This window comes from Gekko japonicus, unplaced genomic scaffold (genome assembly GCF_001447785.1).
Source record: "Gekko japonicus isolate JY-2015 unplaced genomic scaffold, Gekko_japonicus_V1.1 scaffold119, whole genome shotgun sequence".
Lineage (NCBI taxonomy): Eukaryota > Metazoa > Chordata > Lepidosauria > Squamata > Gekkonidae > Gekko > Gekko japonicus.
The window spans coordinates 632,399-653,338 of record NW_015163606.1 but is presented as its reverse complement, the minus strand read 5'-3'; the positions used below and the strand labels follow the sequence as shown (position 1 = coordinate 653,338).

General features: G+C 44.0%; 1 protein-coding gene across 5 annotated transcripts in view; it reads right to left on the bottom strand.

Moving 5' to 3' along the window:
- RIMS2 (regulating synaptic membrane exocytosis 2) overlaps positions 1 to 20,940 on the bottom strand; it is a 611,329-nt gene that overhangs the window by 9,920 nt on the left and 580,469 nt on the right. For all 5 annotated transcript variants that reach the window (XM_015407292.1, XM_015407290.1, XM_015407291.1 and 2 more), the window contains one exon: positions 89 to 230. In XM_015407292.1, the coding sequence (XP_015262778.1) occupies positions 89 to 230 (142 nt within the window). The remainder of the gene's footprint in view (positions 1 to 88; positions 231 to 20,940) is intronic.

Genomic DNA, 20,940 nt, shown 5'->3' with positions numbered 1-20,940 from the left:
TCCTTTTGAAGGGGAAGGAGACAATCAACTCCCCTTTCTTTTGCTGAATCCTAAGGCAAGAACTTTTAAACCAACTTGTCTGACTTACTTCCCCTCCGAGCTGTAACTGTTCATGCTGCCATCTGCGGATTCCCGACTGGCTTGACGTGTCATCCAGTTTCTCATCTCCACAGCCAACCCAGTTTCTGTGCTTCTCTGGACTGTGCTCTTTAGCTTTTTTCCACCTGCTTCTGAAGAAACAGAACAACATATTTAGTGGTATCAAATCTATCTAATAGGTGAATGTACCTGGAAGAGAACAATATAGGTCACAATAGTTACAAAGACAACAGTACTGCAAAGGCAGTTAACCAGTTCATCCCATTTGAGTATATCACAAACGGTTATAACATACAATTTATTAAGCAGTGCTTAAATTAAACAAACACACACGAGTGAATACAGATGGCGTCTAGGAATGTATAAAATGTAAAAAAATTCATACAATTAATCTAATTACTGGTGTGCATAAAAATAACTTTGCTTGGATAAGATTGTCAGTGAAGGGGACTAGTTGACAACACCAAAACATCACTAGCAATGCAACCTAGAAGTGAGTTCATCACATAGGGTGTTGCTCTAGCATTTACCTGAAACTCCATAGTTTAACCACAGAGCTTGACTGAAATGCTAGATGTTGCCGGACATAATGATGTCACTTCCAGGTTGCCCCAGAAGTGATATCACAGTTCCACCGAGTGACCCCCCCCATTTCCTCAGGAATTACCTCCCCCTGCTCAGCTGAGCTGCCAAAGCAGAAGATCATGCCTCCCTGTTGGCTAATCAATTTCCCCCCACTAATTTTACAGGAGCAGCATTATTAATTTCACTGGTAATATTCAGGGAACCACGCTTCCTCTAGCCATTTGAAACTAAAAAGTCACTAATGATTGGTACAGCAAATAGCACTGTACAGATTTTATTCTCAACAATTTCTAGAAGCAACTATAATATTTTAAAGGATAATTAAGGCTAGAATTTAAATGATATTAAAGGGAAATGTATATAATAATTAAATGTATATAAATAATTAATATGATACTATATTATAATTGAAGGATTGAAGAATTAATCACAATTCCTTGTACAACTGTTGTTTTTTCCACTTTCAGGTGCCCTACAAGTCTTGTGTGTTTGTGATATCACATATTACTTCTCTCATATCCATCAGCATGAGAATGTTCAAAAACTAGAAAGGAATAATTAAACTTTTACTTTAGCAAAAGCAAAGCCTGGTCTATATAGAGATAATATCCTCTTCAAAAGAAGCAAACTCAAGTCAACCACACCAAAAACAACTGAAATGCTAAAAGGACTGCATACATTAATAATGCTTGCAAAAATTTTCTAACAGCAAATTTGGAGTCTGAGTTTACAGTATGTGAATCAAAATACTGCATGTGCTTTAAATAGTTCATTCAACTGAAGTTTATTTACTAAACAAAAATAACACATTCTAGTTTAACTATAACATGATTTCCCAATTACTACTTAAAATTAATGTATGCTGTTGCAAACACAGCTGCAGACCCTGTTTAATTGTTCCAATTATAGGGATCACTAACACAGCCACCTTCGCTCAATGCAAAGACTGTAAACAATGACGTACATTTGTCTACATATGGCTTTTAATTCATAAACGGCGGTACAGACACGTCTATCATGAAAACACTACTGACTGAAATGATTGAATAGTTCAGTCTCATATGTCTATGATTATGCTGCTCATTCTCCTAAGACTACTATGAAACAGAACATAGATTCTGCAAGACGTGTGTTACTTTGACAATCATGTGCTAGATATCATTATAGTCACAATATATTCAGGAATTTTTTTAATGTGATTGTGAAGTCAACTCTACAGCTTTATCAATATACACAAAACAGACCCAATATTGGTATAATTTATTATGGAGAATTGAGACTAGGAATAAATCCTGAGTCTTTTACAGGGCTGAGGTAAATAAAGACATGCCCACAATTCCCATAATATACGTCTCAATAACGTTTTGATACATATCCAAAGTACATCTGGAATTTTTCAAATCTCACAGCACAAAGTGTAACACAGGAGAGAACTTATGACTATATTTAGTTAGGAAACCATTAATTATGGAAGGTATGCTAAACTCTAATGCGTAAGTAGCCAGGATATAGTCCATGATGTATAATTGGACCATGACAATAAAATATGACATTATTCCATACCCCAGTAGGCAACAGTAAAACTCTCAGTGATCTGACAATCCCATAAATGCATCCTTAAAGATTCAATCCACTATTATATTATCTTGTACTGTTGCTGTAGTCTCTGGTCCAAGTGCATGAGAAAGAGAAGGTTAATAAGGTTAATTTCTAACCTGGAAAAATGTCTCTTTGTTAGAGAATGAACTTGATATTTTGCTTTATGGACTATATTTATTGCTACACACAATGGACTGTGCACACACACACACACATAGGGAATACATAGAAACAACGTGGGAATACACACCGACCTGGGAATACAGAGACTGGCCTTACAGTGGCTTGTCTCTTTTCTCCAGGGTCGGGAACAAAGGGTGATGCTTGGGGAACAGCAGTCCGGGAGGCGCCCTCTTGAGTGTGGCGTACCCCAGGGTGCAGTACTGTCCCCGATGTTGTTTGACATCTTTATGCGCCCCCTTGCCCAGGTGGCTCGGAGGTATGGGTTGGGTTGTCATCAGTACGCTGATGACACCCAGCTCTATCTGATGTTGGGTGGCCAGTTGGATTCCAGGCCGGAAGATCTGGACCGGGCGTTACAGGCCGTGGCTGGTTGGCTTCGGCTGAGCCGGTTGAAGCTAAATCCGGTGAAGACGGAGGTCCTGTGCCTGAGTTGTGGCGGTGCAGGGTTGGAGGCCCCGCTCCCGGCCTTCAATGGGGCACTACTAGTGCCAGCGCTGGAGGTTAGGAGTTTGGGGGTGCTCCTGGATGCCTCCTTGACAATGGAGGCCCAGGTAGTGGCCACTGCCAAATCGGCCTTTTATCATCTCCGGCTGGTTCGGCAGTTGGTTCCTTTCCTTGACCGCCGCGACCTGGCGACAGTGATCCATGCAACGGTCACCTCGAGACTTGACTACTGTAACGCTTTCTACATGGGGCTGCCCTTGTCTCAAATCCGGAAGCTGCAGCTAGTGCAGAACGCCGCGGCTAGGTTGCTGATGGGCTCTCCACGGTGGGAGCACATCCAACCAGTGCTTAGGTCACTGCACTGGCTGCCTATAGCATACCGGATCTGTTTCAAGGTGCTGGTGCTTACCTTTAAAGCCCTATATGGCCAGGGACCGACCTACCTGAGGGACCGCCTTCTCCCATATATACCCCAGAGAGGACTACGGTCCGGGGCCCAACACCGGCTGACTATTCCGGGCCCCAAGGATGCAAAGCTCACCAGTACCAGGACCAGAGCCTTTTCTGTGGCGGCTCCTTACTGGTGGAACGAGTTCCCGGAAGAGATCAGGGCCCTGCAGGACCTTTTACAGTTCTGCAGGGCCTGCAAGACGGAGCTCTTCCACCAGGCCTTTCAATAGGAGCCGCCATCACTGTTACCACCAATGTGTTGGCATATTGTATTATATGTATGCAAGATGACAGCCAATGATGCACACATGTCAGAATAAACTGATCTAGGTGACAGGCAAGACTGTCATGTGACAGGGTCACCAGATACAAGTTGCACTAGGTTGCATCAGCTTAATTAACTGTGTCACCATGAGTTGGCAAAATGACTCTGATTGGTGCTAGTATTGTATATAAGGAATGTAGTCCTATAGCAAGGGTTCCACACCAGTGGAGAGTGTACTGCGAAGCACCTTGATGGTCAGTTCTGTGAATCGGGGATACCGCATGGTGGCATGGACTGTGTATATAACTGTAAATAAAAGCCACTGTATATAGCTCATATACAGCATCCTGAATTCATTATTATTCAGACGCTCTGCGCATGCCGTCACAATGATCCTAGCGAAGGCTTGGATCTTAGATCTGGTCCTGACGTAGCGCTAGGCCTTTCGGCGCGAGGATGATGAGTGGTGGAATAACACAGAACGAGATCTGGAAGCACGCCATCTAATTTGTAATACTGTATGCACTTTATTGTTAACTGTAACTTATGTTTTAAAGTAATTGTTTATGAGGTTTTATAGAGTTTTTAAGTTTTATGTATGTCAACCAGGTACATTGTACCGTTCTGTTAGCCGCCCTGAGCCTGCTTGCGGGATGGGCGGGGTATAAATATAATAAATAAATAAATAAATATAGGCTCAAAGAAAGTACCTTAAGGAATGAGTCATGGCTAGAAGGTACAGCACATTCTGTATGGGAAGAAATGGGTTTTTTCCCAGCCACTTGCACATTTTTTTACGTTGTCTTTACAGGAATTTTGCATCAGCCACAAACAACAGCTTTGAAAAGAGACATCCCCCATTGCTGAATTATTTGGGGTCATGGAATACTCATCATTGCTTTGTTCCTGCATTGGTATTTCCTGCCAAATGGACATTTGGTTCACAATGAGAATGGCCAGCTTCATCAACACTACAATGGAGCATCCTGACGCCAAGGTTTTCACACCTGCCCAGATGCCCTTCTTTGAGTAAGATTTTAGGTTTCAATATTGGCTACTCCTGTTAGGTAACCACCCCTCCCTCCATGCAACCAATAGGATTGTTTTTGGGACGGACTAACAGGTAGGTGGGCCAAGAGGTTGGCACGGCCACCACCCACCTCCTGGATCCCCCGATAAAAGGAGAGAACCAGTCACATGGTCTCTCTCTCTCTACTTGATCAACTAGCTAGCTAGCAACCCCCGCAACAACCCCTGTCTGCTTTATACTCCCCTTGAGTCCCACTTGCTATCCCCAAACCCTTGCAGTCAAGAGACCCTCCCCCACAGTCCGGCTAAGTTCTGGTAGTGTGGATCCCTTTAGTTTCTATTTCTTCCCATCCATTCTTCATTGGAACAACTACTCTGCAAGACAGATAAGTATTGCCCATCATCACCCCCACCTGCTAATGCAACTGTGCTTATTTTAATACTGTATTTCTAAGGAACTTGATTGAATGTGTGAGTGCATCAGTATTGTTTGTATGGGATTTATTTTCTTAAGTAAAAGACATTTATTTTAACAAGAACAGCCTCGTTATCCTTCTCTGGTAACCCTTGGTGGGAACAGGACCTTGGTATAGTTGGCAAGGACCCATTTATAAATTGCCAATTGCTGTAAATAAAGCAATTCAGCTAACATCTTGGTTGGCTAAGATGGGTCACTACCAATTACCCATATACAACTATACCAGGGCCATTCACATTTTTTTCCTGGCTCACCCAAAATAATTTTTAAGGGGACACCTGAAAGTGTGTGATAAATTTTTATAGCACGTACTGAAAAGATGTATGAGAAAATGAGACTAGCACCTGTATGCATGTATCACTCCATGAAGTGGCCCACTGAATTCATATGCTAACCTGGCATGGTTTTATTTACAAATATGTAAGTTTAGACAACAGGGAATCACTTAGAACACAATTGCCCAAATCAGCCTTGCTCATAGTCAGTATGGATTTGTCTCCATCCTGACATCTTTAAGCAAAGTACTTCTAATTTAAAGATTGTTCTACCTTTGTATAACTATTACAAAGCTATATTAAAGCTATTACAAAGAAACAGAAATGATTTTACAACACAGCGGAAGTATGCTGTTCATATTGTAAGCCACCTTGAATCAAGAAGGGTATCTGATGACATCCCATCCAACATGGGAGAGGGGCTTGATGCTCTTGATTGCTCATACCTGCAACTAAGGCCATGGCCACATGAGTGGAAAAGACATGGGGAGGTACCACCCATTTGCAAGGTAAGGAGGAAAGCACGCAATGGCAAATACTTGCTTGCAAATACTGGTCCATGGTGTTGCGAAGAGTCGGACTCGACTGTGCGACTGAACAACAACAAATTACAGCAAGGCCTATTTTTAACTTTAAAAGGTTGAAAAATGGGAGCACTTTTTAAACTCTGAGGTTTTGAAAGTATTTGCCATTGTATAGTTCAATTGCAACACTAAAACCTTCAATAACCTGTATCATTACAGCAGGTTTACAAGCAGCCAATAGTAAGGAGCATGCAGGTAACCTGGAAGGGAAGTTTTCCAAAGTTCTCTTTTCTTTTACAGCAGAGGGCAAGGTAAATTGTGGGCAAAACAGACTAGTAAAAAGTTTTGAGACTTTTTTTGCGAAGTTGAATTTCAGAATTGGCCTAAGAGAACAATCCTAAAATGGTCTACACAGAATCGTACTCAGCTCTAGTCAATGAGGCTGATTCCCAGAAAAGCGGTGTTAAGACTACATTGCAACTGAATGGTTCTTCTGTAAACTTAAAATATGAAGACACTGTAAGTATATATATTTCAAATATTTATATCCTGCCTTTCTGACAATAAGGGTCATCAAGACAGCTAACAATTAAAACAAGCATAATAAATACACCAAAAAAGTTGCAGACATAAGGTGAGAGTGGGGCCGTGAAGAAGAAAAAAGGCAGAATTGCATTTTAGAAGCATATGGCTAGGTCCAGTTCTCAAGAATGCTCCATAAATGACCTTTTTCTTCTGCCTATCCTATACCCTTCATGTTGTATGCATGTTGTATTCATGATAAAAAGCAGTGTCATGGTTTTGTACTCCGTGTCACTCATCTATCACATATTTATAATAGTCATATATAGGGCAGTTGCCATATGACCAATCTTAGCCCTTAACATGACAACCGCTAGTACAAACAGATTAAATACATTTTCTAGGTGGCAGCCAGGGAAAGGTTCCTTCAGTCAGGCACAGCAAAGTTTAAAACAGGTCTTCATGAGGCCACACTTCCAGGCTTCTGGTCAGAAGTGACAGAAAGGCAGAGAGAGAGAAGCAGGGGGTCATTTCGTACAAAAAGAGGTGCAGGAGCTCATTAGCATAACTCATTAGCATAACTTATTTGCATATGCCACACCCCCTGACATCACCAGAAGTGTGTCAGAAGGCAACACCCACCGCTCAGGCTCCACTGGACTGTTTTGGATTGCTAGCTATTGGGGGGCACTGAGGCTCTGTCTACAACACCCCAGCACGGAGGGGAGAATACGCCTCCATTCAGACTCCTTTTTTCCCCCCTTTCACCACACCTGAGCAGAGGGGGAATAGGCCTTCATCAGGCTGCTGGGCACACAGGCGACCTCCGAAGAGGGCCATTTAAGCCAGGCTCTTTGTCCACCCCACCTCACCAGGGAGGGGGAAGCCTTTGAAGAGAGCTCTTCTGAGTCCAGCTCTTTCCACACATGCCTTCAGGGGAAACTGGTGACCGCAAGGGCAGGCAGCTCCAAGCACCAGAGGGAGGAGGGGTGCTCCTAGTCTATTAGAAAGCTTGGAAATCTTTTCCGTGGCTGGCCTGCGACTGCACAGTCCCATGCGGGACTGCACAGAAGCCACGGCGATGAAGATGTCCTTAGGCAAACCACTGTGTCTTTTTAGTTCCCCATTTGCAATATGGGGATACTAATGTCGGGCTGATATTAGTACCAACATTTTACCTGATATTTTTAGGGGGGATTATTTGTTTGGCTAATGTTCTTAGCTACCACAGAAGCTTAGCTGAGAGGTGAGATAAGAAATCCTTAAATAAATACATAGGCCCTAGAAATAATCACGTACAATATAGAACAGTCATACACAAGAAGAAACATAAACATGGAGACACTCAGAAATCTGTGGGGAAGTATTTCAGCCTCTGTGGACATACAGATGCATACACAAAGTTGCTGTATTACAGAAAAATGTTTTAAAGGGATCTGTTTAGTTGGAACATATATGGATTTGACACTCAGACTTTGGCTTAACACAGACTGGAGGTGGCTAGCCTACTACAGAAAGTATTTGTCCCTCTTTAGAGGTTAAGTGTACTATTCATCTTTCTTTGTCAGTTGGGAATAGTTCAGATCATTCACCATTTTGACTAATCTTTGTTTCCTTTGTTCTTTGCATGCAACACACTACCACTGGGCCTCCTGGCTGTACTTCGGAGTAGCCCTCCCCACCCCTCTTCTTCTGGTAATATTCATTTATATATTTCTGCCATACTTCAGGCATCTGAAGAAATGAGTTTTTGATTCATAAAAACTTATACTACAATAACATTGGCTATTCTTTAAAGTACCATAAGACTCTTTTCTTTTGGCATAAGGTGGGTGCACGATTAGTATTGTAAACAGCAAAATCATTTGTAGGCCATCCATCAGCATGTATAGATCTGTAGTGACAAATACCAGAGATAAATCTATTTCCAGACCAGGGAAAAACCATGTGCTCATCATCACTGCCCTTGAGTTTCAGCTTCTCCCTCATACCACGTCTAACCCAAACACTATAGAGGAATCTGGTATAGCTGACATCAATCAAGGAACCAGGGGAATTGCTATGACCGGCCAATAAACCCGCTTCTCCCTTCTAGAAACACCTTCTGCACAACTAACAGATTCCATGAATACGCATTACAGATCTGAATTCCTATCTGGACTGATCCACTGATGGACAAGGGAAAGGCCATCCTCATATTTCCTGTGCAAGGGTTGCCTACAGTGGCAGCATGTGAAGGAGAGAAGCTACTGGCGTGCACACATTGCATGGATCTGCCCTTATGGCATACCAGATCACTTTAGTTTGCATGGTAGCTGAGAAATAGCCAGGTTAAGCCGGAACATGGTTCCAATGCTTTGGGACCTGCACCAGATACACCGTCTTCTAATTATGCCCCAAGTTTTGATACTGCCCAGCACAGATATAGAGCCCTGTTGCTTGTTGTGCTCAGACTGTGTGGCAAGTATAGGAGCTTGTCACCACCTCTCTGAAGTTGTTCCTGCCACTGTTGCAACCACCCCCTACCCAAGTATAAAGCCGCCTCTTATGGCCAGAGCAAACCTCAGCTCTTCCCCACCTCTCCCCTTTATTTGCTGGGATAGCAACATTTTCCCAGGTATTGCATTTCACTCGGCACTCAGACCAAAAAGGTTGCCTATTCCCTGTATAAACATACAGTAACAACACTTACGTGGGAAAGACAGATCTCTGAATCTGCCCCCTACAGCTATGAAAAGTAGCATTCAGCGCAGGTTTGCATTACAGAGCATATTCTGAGGCATGTGTATAACATTTAAAATAAAACTTTGTTTGATCTTAATGAGAGAAAGTTTGCCCAGTAAGGAGACAGCAATACCACACTAAGCACTTGACCTAGTTTAAGACCTTTTTTTTTTTGCAGATGGGCCTTAAAAGATGTTGGTATGATCTCACCTGCTGCCCAAATTTAACTTCTAATATACAAAATGTGTTACAGGCGTTAAAAGATTTTGACAACTTTCTTATATATTTAAAACCATTACTTAACCAGAGTATTATTCTGGCTCTTAGAAAATAGTTCAATATATACATTCATAAAAGAAGCTGATGTAAGTCCATCAGTATTTGAAATCTATTTCAGAACACAGAGCAAGTAGGTATGAACAGCCAAGCACCTATGTCGATGGAAGAGTCGGGTTGTATATAAGTGAAGTTTTGAACAGCATATACTAGCTTTATCTTAAAGACCAATGCATTTTTCTTCTTATAATTTCTTGTTTGAAATACTTTGTAAAGTGCAGAATGCGGCGGTCAGGTTGATGATGGGCCTCCCAAAATGGGAGCACATCCGACCTGGGCTGAAGGCGCTGCACTGGCTGCCAATAGCGTACCGAATCCGCTTCAAAGTGCTGGTACTTACCTTTAAAGTCCTACATGGCCAGGGTCCGACCTACCTGAGGGACCGCCTTTCCCCGCATATACCCCCAAGAGCACTTCGGTCGGGGACCCAGAACCGTTTGGTAGTACCAGGTCCCCGGGAGGTAAAACACGTGCTGACCAGGGCCAGGTCCTTTTCAGTGGCGGCCCCTACCTGGTGAAATGAGCTCCCGGAAGAGATCAGGGCCCTGCGGGACCTTATGCAGTTCCGCAGGGCCTGCAAGACGGAGCTCTTCCACCAGGCTTTCACGTAGGGGCCGCCGCTACCACCACCATCAACGGTGGTAATTCCAACTGGATTTGGATTACCCTGGGAAATACATCTTCCCCGTGCGACATTAACATCTACTGGAGAGTGGTACCCCAACGGAGCCGACTGAAGACCAGAGATGCCGCCGTCACCAAAGACCATCTTGCTATGAAGCACTTATTTATTTATTGTTATATATAATTGCTGCTATGTTTTTATTGTTTTATGGATTTTATGTATGGGCTGATGCTCTCTGTAAGCCGCCCTGAGCACGCTTGCGGGGAGGGCGGGGTAAAAATACCTAAATAAATAAATAAATAAAGATGAATACGTATTCTCTTACGTTCTAGGAAAGGGTTTACATCAACATGGTACTTTTAACTTAGACCTAGAAACATTTTCTTTAGTCTTCAGGGTTTTGTATTTTAAGAGAAGCCAATGTTGGATCAGGCCAATGGCCCATCCAGTCCAACACTCTGTCACACAGTGGCCAAAAATACCAGGTGCCATCAGGAAGTACAGTAGTGGGGCCAGAACAGTAGAAGCCCTCCGCCTGTTACCGCCCCCAAGTACCAAGAATACAAAGCATCACTTGCCCCAGACTGAGAGTTCCTATCTACACCTTGTGACTAATAGCCACTGATGGATCTAATGACGATATTTTCTAGTAATAGGTTACCAAATAAAAAATTTAGCTAACATTTTTAGCTGGTCCCTGTCAAGCCCTTTTTTGTCCTTCTGCAGCTGGTAACATCTGGTATGAAGGCACCAAATGAATTAGAAAGGCCACAAAAATATTCCTGTTGTCCTGCAACAGGAAAACCAAGCTGGAGGGGAGGTGGGGAGAGAAAGCAGAAATACCTACAATGTCTGAAGCAAAATGCCACTGATGGGGCATTCGTTCTGCCCATAACATATAATCAAATTAGAGATGGGGGAAAGAAGACTTTGTGGTAAAAGCCATAAAATCCTAAACTACGTTTAAGTCAGAGCAGAGACACATCATCTGAGATGTATTGTATTTCTTGTACTGTACTACTTGAGAAAGCAGATAGAGGTTCCACATCAGCATACCAAGAGAAGTTCTAAAGTAGACTTCTTCTCAATATGGTAGTGTTCTATATGCAGGAACAATTTCATATGGAGCACTTGCTTTTTCTGAGCACACACTCTTACTATGCATACCTAACATATATTGCACTTGCATACAAGCCTTTCTATACCATCTCTTTGCAGAAACATTTGATACATTGCATAATGTTTTGGTAGAGCTATGGCAGTATCTGCAGGTTCTGAAGCTCCCCCCTATGCCTCAAAAAACCTATGTGGATTATAGCCTAAAATGTGAGCACATCCCAATGAAACAGCAAGAGACTGAACAATTGAGGTGTAAAAAACAGAAAAGTATACTGGCTCTAAAATGACTGGAGAAAAGATGACTTCCAGGGACACTTCAGAAGAAATGGTCTTAACTAATTGTTATAGATTTTCCAGGCTGTATGACGTTTTGCCAGCAGCTGTGACTGGCATCCTCAGAGGTATAACATGGAAAGATGGAGTACTCTCTGTGTCAATGTGAGAAGAAAAATGGTCCAGCACTTCAGTGTCTTGGAGTAAGATTCTATGTCCTGTTTGAGTTAGGTTATGTTTAGCCACTACAGATTTTTCAGGTTGGCCAAGTCTGCAGTGTCTTTCATGTTCTTTTATTCTTGTCTGGATGCTATGTTGTGTGGTCCCAATGCAAACCTGTCCACAACTGCAGGGTATACGGTATACTCCTGCAGAAGTGAGGGGGTCTCTTCTGTCTTTTGCTGATCTAGCCTCTGTTGTATTTTTCTGGTGGGTCTGAATACTGTTTGTAGGTTGTGTTTTTTCATACATTTTCCCATCTGATCAGTGATTCCTTTGATCTATGGCAAAAACACTTTTCCTGTGGGATTCTATTTTTCCTCAGTTGTTTGTTTTACCTTCAGCACAGAATGTTTGCATGATATTATAAGCAAGCCTATTACATCAGAGGCCACACAATCTAATCCATGAGATACAAGTGCTTACTTGCAAACATAAAGATCTTATAAAGCAATTAGTGGGAGGGGAGGAAGTAGCCATGCACCCTCTCACTGTGCCTGAATCCCACTCCAGCTAACAGTTCCCCTCTTCTAGCTTCCAACTGCCACTGATGGAGTCTTCAGAAGGACAGCAGGAAACACCTCTGGGCACTCCTACACCATGCCTGAGTCTAGTTTAACTGAGAATCCCCTCCCCAAGGAACAACTGGTATTGAAACTGAACCAATTCCCATAAGGTGCTTGAAAAGCCAATTTTTGGTTGAAAGGTGAGAAAAAATACAATGAAGTCAATAGCCAAGTGAAACAGGCAATGCCAAGTTAAGTCTCTCTAAAATAGCAATAATTTAACTTCATCGTAAATACACATTCAGAACTGGACCCAACACTATTATTCTACTATCAACAAATAATCTATGTAATCATATAATTTAAATAATTAAAAGATAATAGCAAAGTTTTAGGTCTGCACAACTTACTCAATATGTGATCGTCTACAGTGGAAGTATAAGTTTTGCCTGTAGTGGAAGTAGGCCCCAGTCTTACCCATAAGCAGAAGATTAGCCATATTCCTGGGCTATCATTCCTGTAAACCGCAATTCAACCTATGCTACGCTACCAGTGCCGCATGTAACTTGAGCCAAAATATGCATACACTGGCATATGAAAAGATAACAAGGCAAGCTAGAGCTCTTGTGTCAAGAAATGGTTTTTTGCTGCGGAGGAAAGTGCCATCCCTACCGGAATAGAATTGCAGGATCTGACCCACCTGAAAGTAAAAACATTTGTAAAATAGATTTTTCTTTGTTTTTTTTTAAGTTACTGCTCTTTTATCAGCCACGTTTTAAAGCAACAGAGCAGGCCCATAGCCAGGGGTGGTGCACTTGGTGTGATGCCTCCTCTCAAATCTGCCCTGTCCCTGACCTCGATTGGGTAGTTTGAATTTTGGCAGGCTCTAATAACCAGGACAGAAATCAGATTGGTACTCAGTGGGAAGAAAAACAGAATACTCAACCAACTAAATAAACTGGAATCCTGCATTTACATGGGCCTGCTTACAAGATTCATAACATAGAATAATGCCTCCCAAAATAATTTCAAGCTCTGATTACATGCCAGAACAATGAATCAAGGCTGACATAAGAAGAAAGAGTCAATAACTTGCTCTGGTGGGGTCTTTTCAATCCAAGCTCATACCATAACGGTCACCTGTAAATTGCAGGAGAAACACAGTGACCTGTGAATATACTTAGAATGAGGATGTGGAGCAAATGTGGAATAAAAGCTAACATTGTGAGCTGGGAAGCTGACATGTTAAAACTCACCTCAGAGGGCCTCAGGTAAGAAACTATCCTCTTAGTTGCCTCTCCCTATCTGAAATACCAGGAGAATACTAGCCAACATTCGGAGTTTTTGCAAGGCCTACTCAGATAATACAAAGTGTTCTAAGTATTGAAAAGAACACTGGACTTGCATTCTTCACTTCCCATAGGCTGAGAAGGTTTTGCTGTATCAGAGGAAAGAGCCTTGCTCCCCCGACTTAGCAGAAAAGGGGCTGCAGGATGAATCCAAGCTTATTATATAAACAATATCAGTATTAGTTTAGTAATAATAATTCTTGCTTATATAGCACTTTTCAAGTACTTCACACCTTGTAACCCTTATTACAATCTTGGAATGATATCATTATGATTTTAGTATTCCACATGGAAGGCTGAGGATGAGACAGCAGCTTCCTTAAGGCTATTTTAGGGAGTCAGTGGCAGACGAGGGACTGAAACCGGAGACCACAGCTCATTCTGTAGCCATGAGGGTACCCTGCTTGGACTTGCTTTTTCGTATCCACACAGGATTCTGTCTCAACACCAGTGAGATGATTTATAACCACGGTCTTGTAAATCGGCAAAACATATGCAGGTAAGGACTAGCCAATGATTTAATCTCAGAGTTATGCTTGCAATGACAGCTAGGCATGCTTCTTTTAAATCTGAGGATTTCCAAAACCCTAACTGCACTCTCAGGGAAATCAATAATTTTGCTTAATCATGCAATGCCTCATAAAAAAAATTACATCCAGTACTTTCAAAAACCAGTCTTGCAGGAACAAGTTTTATGACGTTTAGTGAACGGAACAGAAGGAACATAAAACTTCTCCAAAAAACCAACCTATCAGTATGGCACCTAAACACACGCGTCCTGTTTAGTTTTACAGCACGGAGAGGGGGGGGGGGAGAGACTACAGCCTATAATTTTCATTCACTGCAGCAGGCCAGGGTTATGAGAGCCTCCATTCAGGTTTCTATTCTGTGCGATACAGGCAACTGCCGGCCACCGGGCGCCCCCGCCCTCCGCAAATATCACACACCCCGCCTTCGTTGAAGGAAACCCCCAACCCCTGCCTTCGAGTCTTCCTCCCGCCGCCGGCTGCAGCCAGAACAGCCCCCTCATCGCCTGCCCCGTCTGCGCGTTCCGCTTTCCCGCCAAGTCGGCGGCTCACCTCCGCGGGCTTTCTTCACATCCTCCCCCTCCTCCTCTTCCAGGGAGTTCATGCACGGGAAGTACACGGCGAGCGCCTCGAAGGAAGCGGACAGGCTGCTCCGGCTCGGCGAGCGCTGTATGCTGCGCCCTCCGCCCGCGCTCTGCCGCCCCATCCTGTCGCTGGACTTGGTCCTGCTGTTCTGGACGCGGTGAAAGAAGCGAGGCGTCTTGGCGGCACCCGCAGCAGGTGCTACTTCCCGGGGGCCCTGGACAGGGAACGGCCGGCGCTAGGACAGCTCAGCCTCAAGGCTGCTCTTCAGCTCAGCCGCCTTGCGAGGGGCCCCGTCTCTCCCAGCTTCCCTGAGACGCCGGCGGCAGCTGAGCGGACTCCAGCACGCGTCGAAGTCAGCCGGCTGGGCTCCCCGCGGGACGGGGTGAGGGGGGTGGGTGGGTGAGGGCTGCCGCCTCTTCTTCTAGCGCGGCCAATCAGCACAGCAGCCAGCCCTGTCGCCTTCTCAGGGACTCCGCACTATCCCCCGGGGACGGCTCTACTTGCAGCCTCCTTTCAGGGGTGACAGCCGGCCGGTTCCAAACACGACAAGGGCGGCGCATGGCCAAAAGCCATGTATCCTGCACAATTCGCAGGCTTAAGCCCCACATCAGTGGTAACTATCCTCTCAGTGGCAAAGCCAGAAGAGAAATTAAAAGAGGTACCTGCCCGACAAAGTTAAGCTATGCAAACTTTTGTTTCCCTGCAGGCCTTGCCAACCCCACCCTACCTTTGGTAAGAGCTCACCCCCCCAAAAAACGTGCTGTTCCTCAAAACAGAAATTATATGAAAGGCAGTTTAAAAAAATACTTTATAAGTCTTTTTGGACATGGTCAAATTGTTCATCCTTTTGCCCTTGTAAATAAGAACTCCACAATGGGATGTTCTTAATGCCAATATTTACTAATATTTATTTACCTGATACTGTGGACCACAAACAAGACAAATAAGTTAGTTCTATATCAAATCAAGCCTGAACTCTCCCTAGAGACTAAAATGACCAAATGGAGGCTATGGTACTTTGGTCACATTATGAGAAGCCAAGAGTCACTAGAAAAGACAATAATGCTAGGAAAAATTGAAGGCAGTGTGCAAAGAGGAAGACCCAACATGAGATGGCCTGACTCAATAAAGGAAGTCGTGGCCCTCAGTTTGCAAGACCTAAGCAAGGCTGTTAATGATAGGACGTTTCGGAGCTTGTTAATTTATAGAGTCACCGTAAGTTGGAAGCAACTTGACGGCACTTACACACACACTGTACTGAAAGAGCTGGCACTACAGCACCTATATTCAAGGTGTTTTGTAGTTTGCTTTCCTCCTGGAATGTCCAGCTTTGAGTTGGTTAATGCAATATCTGCAGGCTTCCCAAGTACTTGCCGTGATTCAGCGGGGGACACAGATGTCCTCGCAGAATAATTCCTGCGGGGACAACACGCGCCGCACCATGCCGTCGCCAGGAAGTGATGCCGGGTGACGCTCTGGCAATGGGGCTGGAAACTCGATGGTACAATCGAGTTTTCAGTCCCATTGCCAGAGCGTCGCCTGGCGTCACTTCCTGGCGACAGCATGGTGTGTTACAGGGAGGAATGGTCCGGCCCGGGGAGCATGTTTCCCCCGCCGGATCATGGTAAGTACTTGGGAACCCTAAATATCTGGGACAAGGGCAAGGGGCTTCACCAGCATTTTCTCCTTTCCTATTACAGATAATTCACAACTGTGTTTCCTACCTAGGCCCCCAGGCACCAGTCAACCTTTTGTTTTTTACTCATTTGCATTATGCGCAGTTTGAAAGCAAGAAATTGAGAGTAGATAAATAGGTACCGTTTCGGTGGGAAGGTAACAGCATTCCGTGTGCCTTGGCGTTTAGTCATGCCGGCCACATGATCACGGAAATGTCTTTGGACAGCGCTGGCTCTTCGGCTTGGAAATGGAGATGAACATCGCCCCCTAGAGTCGGATTTGACTGGCTTTCGAGCAAGGAAAACCTTTACCTTTAACCTTTCACTGGTGATGCAATCCTGTCTTCGTAGCTTATTGGCCAAGGACCAGATGACACATAAATGCTCTATGCTGATGCAATTTCAAATTATACCAGTGTGCTGAAATTGCAACAGTATAGCTCTGATGTTATGGTGGTGTTAACTTTGAACTGGCATCAGTGCAGCTCTGTGGCAACTGCATCCACATGGGAGGGGGAGTGACTGATAAAGTACAAATTTTACTTGGAATCTTATGCTGCTTTGGGGGCTGGTTATGTCTTCCACACTGGCACAGATTCATATACCAAAAAATAGCTGTTGCAATTAGTAAATTACCCCTTTGAGTCAACAGAATGATCCACACCCCATCCTGGAAGACTGGGAGAATGGCTAACCAAATAAGCAATCACAGCTCAATACCACGTATGCCTCAGCTTTCCAGCTACAAGCTGTTGCAAATGGAGCCTGCAAGGTTGGAAGTTAAGCAAGATGAAGGAAGATCATACCTTAAGCAAGACTTTTGAATGTTCTCTATAATGCCTGGCTAGGTAGCCCAAGAAAAAAGATGACTGTTCAAAGCACTCAGACATCTGTTGCCACAGTACCCCGCCCCGGAAAACTGAAAATACCTTTCCTTTACTCGGCAGGTAATGGCAGTAGCTTTCACAAATGGTACACAGGTAAATATGGAGTCTGAAATAATGAGGTCTTTCTGTCAGGTGAGTGACTGCTGTTCTGACCACAACACTGTCTCTCTTGCCAGTTGACTTTTAGATTTTATTTATTTACTTCCTTTATTTATTTATTGGTTCAACTTTTACACCCCACCTTTCTCCCCAATGGGGACCCAAAGCAGCTTACATCCTTCTCTCCTTCACTGTATCCTCACAACAACCCTGTGAGGTAGGTTAGGCTGAGAGTGTGACTGGCCCAAAGTCACCGAGCAAGCTTCCATGGCACAAGTGGGGATTCAAACCTCGGTCTCCCAGCTCTTCATTCAATATTCTAATCACTACACCACACTGGCTCTTTTTTAAAATTGACTGTCAGCAAAGTGCATACTTATGCGGGGAGGGGGAGCTTTCCTTAGACATGTGAAACAGAAAAGCACTCTTTTTTAAGTTTCCCAGGGTAAATCCACATTATCAAAAATGACCCTCCTAGGCTTACCAAATGCCAGTGGGGGATCTGCAGCTCTTTACAGGATCCCTGCCGCGGGGGATGGTGATACGCGGTGCACCCGCTGTCGCCAGGATGTGACGCTACGCGTCGCTCTGGCAACGGGACTCCAAACAGTCCAGGCAGGAGAGCTGCAGATCCCCCGCCGGCATTTGGCAACCCTAGACCCTCCCCCCCAAAATAAAAAAGTTGATATTGAAAATAACCATAATATATTTTTAGTAACTACCCTTGGCATGGGAGTATTGTGAGCAGTGGAAGAAAGAGAGCTGATCTTTTCAACAACTAGGCTTCAATGTCAAATTTGTGGAGACATTGACTTGAAACATTTTTTTAAGTTATAGTTCTTTAACAGAAAGCTGGGGGTGTGGAATGGTATACTATAGCCTGATCTCTTCAGATCTCGGAAACTAAGCAGGGTCAGAACTTGGATGGGAGGCCACCAATGAAGACTTTGCAGAGGAAGGCAATGGCAAATCACTTCTGCTTAACCACTTTCTTTGAAAACCCTATGATGTCACCATAAGTTGGCTGTTTGACAGTACTTTACACCCACACCCACACAACAGAGAGCTTCGCAAATACTTACAGCCCATACTAGGTGTCTTCTGTAGAATTAAATCTCTTAGAGGCAACTTTTTATACAGCCCTACCAGGAAGATCTCGGAAACTAAGATTGAAAGATTGAAGGTCAAAGAAGACGGGGACGGCAAAGGATGAGATGGTTAGACAGTGTCATCGATGCAACGAACATGAAATTGAGCAAACTTCAGAGGACGGCGGAAGACAGGAGGGCCTGGCGGGAGCTGGTCCATGGGGTCGCGAAGAGTCGGACTAGACTGTGCGACTGAACAACAACAACAACCAGGAAGATGAAAATCCTACTTCATCACCACCCATACCTTGAACCATGATTCCATTAAAGCCATTTTGGAGATATATTTTTCACTCATTTCAATTACTCATTCATCAAACCTTATAATGGAGCTTGTTACAAGTACCATCTGTTGTAACTCCCACTCATTCTGCATCACAAGCAAATAGCCACTAATGGATATGATGTTTTCCACCCAAGGCTATGCAAATCACAAATTTGCAAGGAGCCAGAATTATAATTGTGAAATTAGCAGTGGCACCTACTCTGTCCCACAGAACATGTATTTTTCACAGGTGCACAGCAGACAGAAATGTAACTGGTTCAACTATAGCCAGTCATAGGGAAAGTTGTACCTGTTGCAGCTGTCAAAGTCACAGGGACATGCAAGGCTAGCAACTGCATTTGTATATGATACTGTCATAAATCCAGAACTGGTGCTGAACAATAAAAGCTCTGTTTCAGCTCTGCCTCTGGTTTTATGGTGGTAAGCAGATGGGGACCCTTCCTGGCTTGTACTTTTTCTCCAGTGTCTTCAGTGATGTGGCACATGATAGGCAGTGTGTGCGGGGGAGCGGGAGGAATCAATAATTTCTCCACCATCCCATCCCTCCAGAGCTACCTCCCATAACATTGCTTGCCTCCTCACTATCAGCAAGGACAATGAGGCAGGCCCCAGCAGTTCAGCACCTTCTTGAAATTTCCCATGGTAAAGTCACAAAGAGGAGAGGAGAAATTATAGCCAGTTCTGCTGGGAAAATGATCACTGGATACTGGAATGCAATAAAATGAACGAGGGAAAGGTGTATATGGATAGTATGAAAGTGGTTGGGCAAGGTCTTCTGCATCCTAAATAAGACAGACATTTGCCAGAATGAAGTCACTGGTCCCTGTGTCAGCCACTAGAATTGGCTACAGCACTGTACTACCTCAGATCTGTGTGCAGGACTTTTCTTAAACCTTCCTCTAAGGATCCCTAGTTAGTAACTAAACCTAGGACCTCTTGAAAAGTCAGCCTATACTGTTACACTGACAGTTCCACATAAGCCACTTCAGTACTATACAGTACTAGCTGTAAGTCCTGGGTTACATCATAAAGTAAGCCAGGTTTCAGGTGGGGAAAGAGGCAACATCACAAATTAGGCCTCTTTTCTGGTAGCTGCTCCTGTGGTTTACAGCTATGATGTTGCTCTCTGCAGTGGAACACCTGGATTCTAGAATTGTTCCATCTTCCTTTTCCAAATGAACCCACATCTGCTGTTTGGCACTGCAGTTCACTTTCCCACTGAGCTAGGGCATGTCTTCCTGTGACTCTGTAGAGTCCATTCTTGTTCCTGTGACTCCCATCTCTCTTCCTGCAAAATGCTTGCTCTCATCCCCCAGTGCCAATCTATAGTGAAGTCTGCCAAATTTTTGGATGCTTAAATCCAGTGCCTGGAGCTGTAAGCAGGCAAGACAGATCTTTCTACAAACCTGAAAAGGGTTCATGGTTTGCAGAAAAATGTGATATCTAAAAAAATAAATAAATTGGGGGGTTTAAAAACCCCCAAAATGATTAAGGGAGCACTTGTAACTTTAAGCAACGGATTTCCTCAAACTAGGCAACCGCAGTCTTCCAAGCTTGGTTCTGTCAGCTTTATGCTGTTGGCTCCCCCCAATGTGTTGTGTATGTGAGAGATACGGAATTGGTAAAATAATCTCAGTGTTCCAACTATTGTCATAAGAACATAAGAGATGCCAATGTTGCATAAGGCCAAAGGCCCATCCAGTCCAACACTCTGTGTCACACAGTGGCCAAAAATACCAGGTGCCATCAAGAGGTCCACCAGTGGGGCCAGGACATTAGAAGCCCTCCCACTGTTGAACCCCGCCCCCCCAAGCACCAAGAAGGCAGAGCATCACTTGCCCCAGAGTCCCTATCTATACCTTGTGGCTAATAGCCACTGATGGACCTCTGCTCCATATGCTTATCTAATTTCCTTTTGAAGCCGTCCATGCTTGTAGCCGCCACCCCTTCCTGTGGCAGTGAATTCCATGTGTTAATCACTCTTTGGGTGAAGACGTACTTCCTTTTATCTGTTCTAACCCGACCGCTCAGCAATTTCATGGAGTGCCCATGAGTTCTTGTATTGTGAGAAAGGGAGAAAAGTAACTCTTTCTCGACCTGCTTTATCCCATGCATAATCTTATAAACC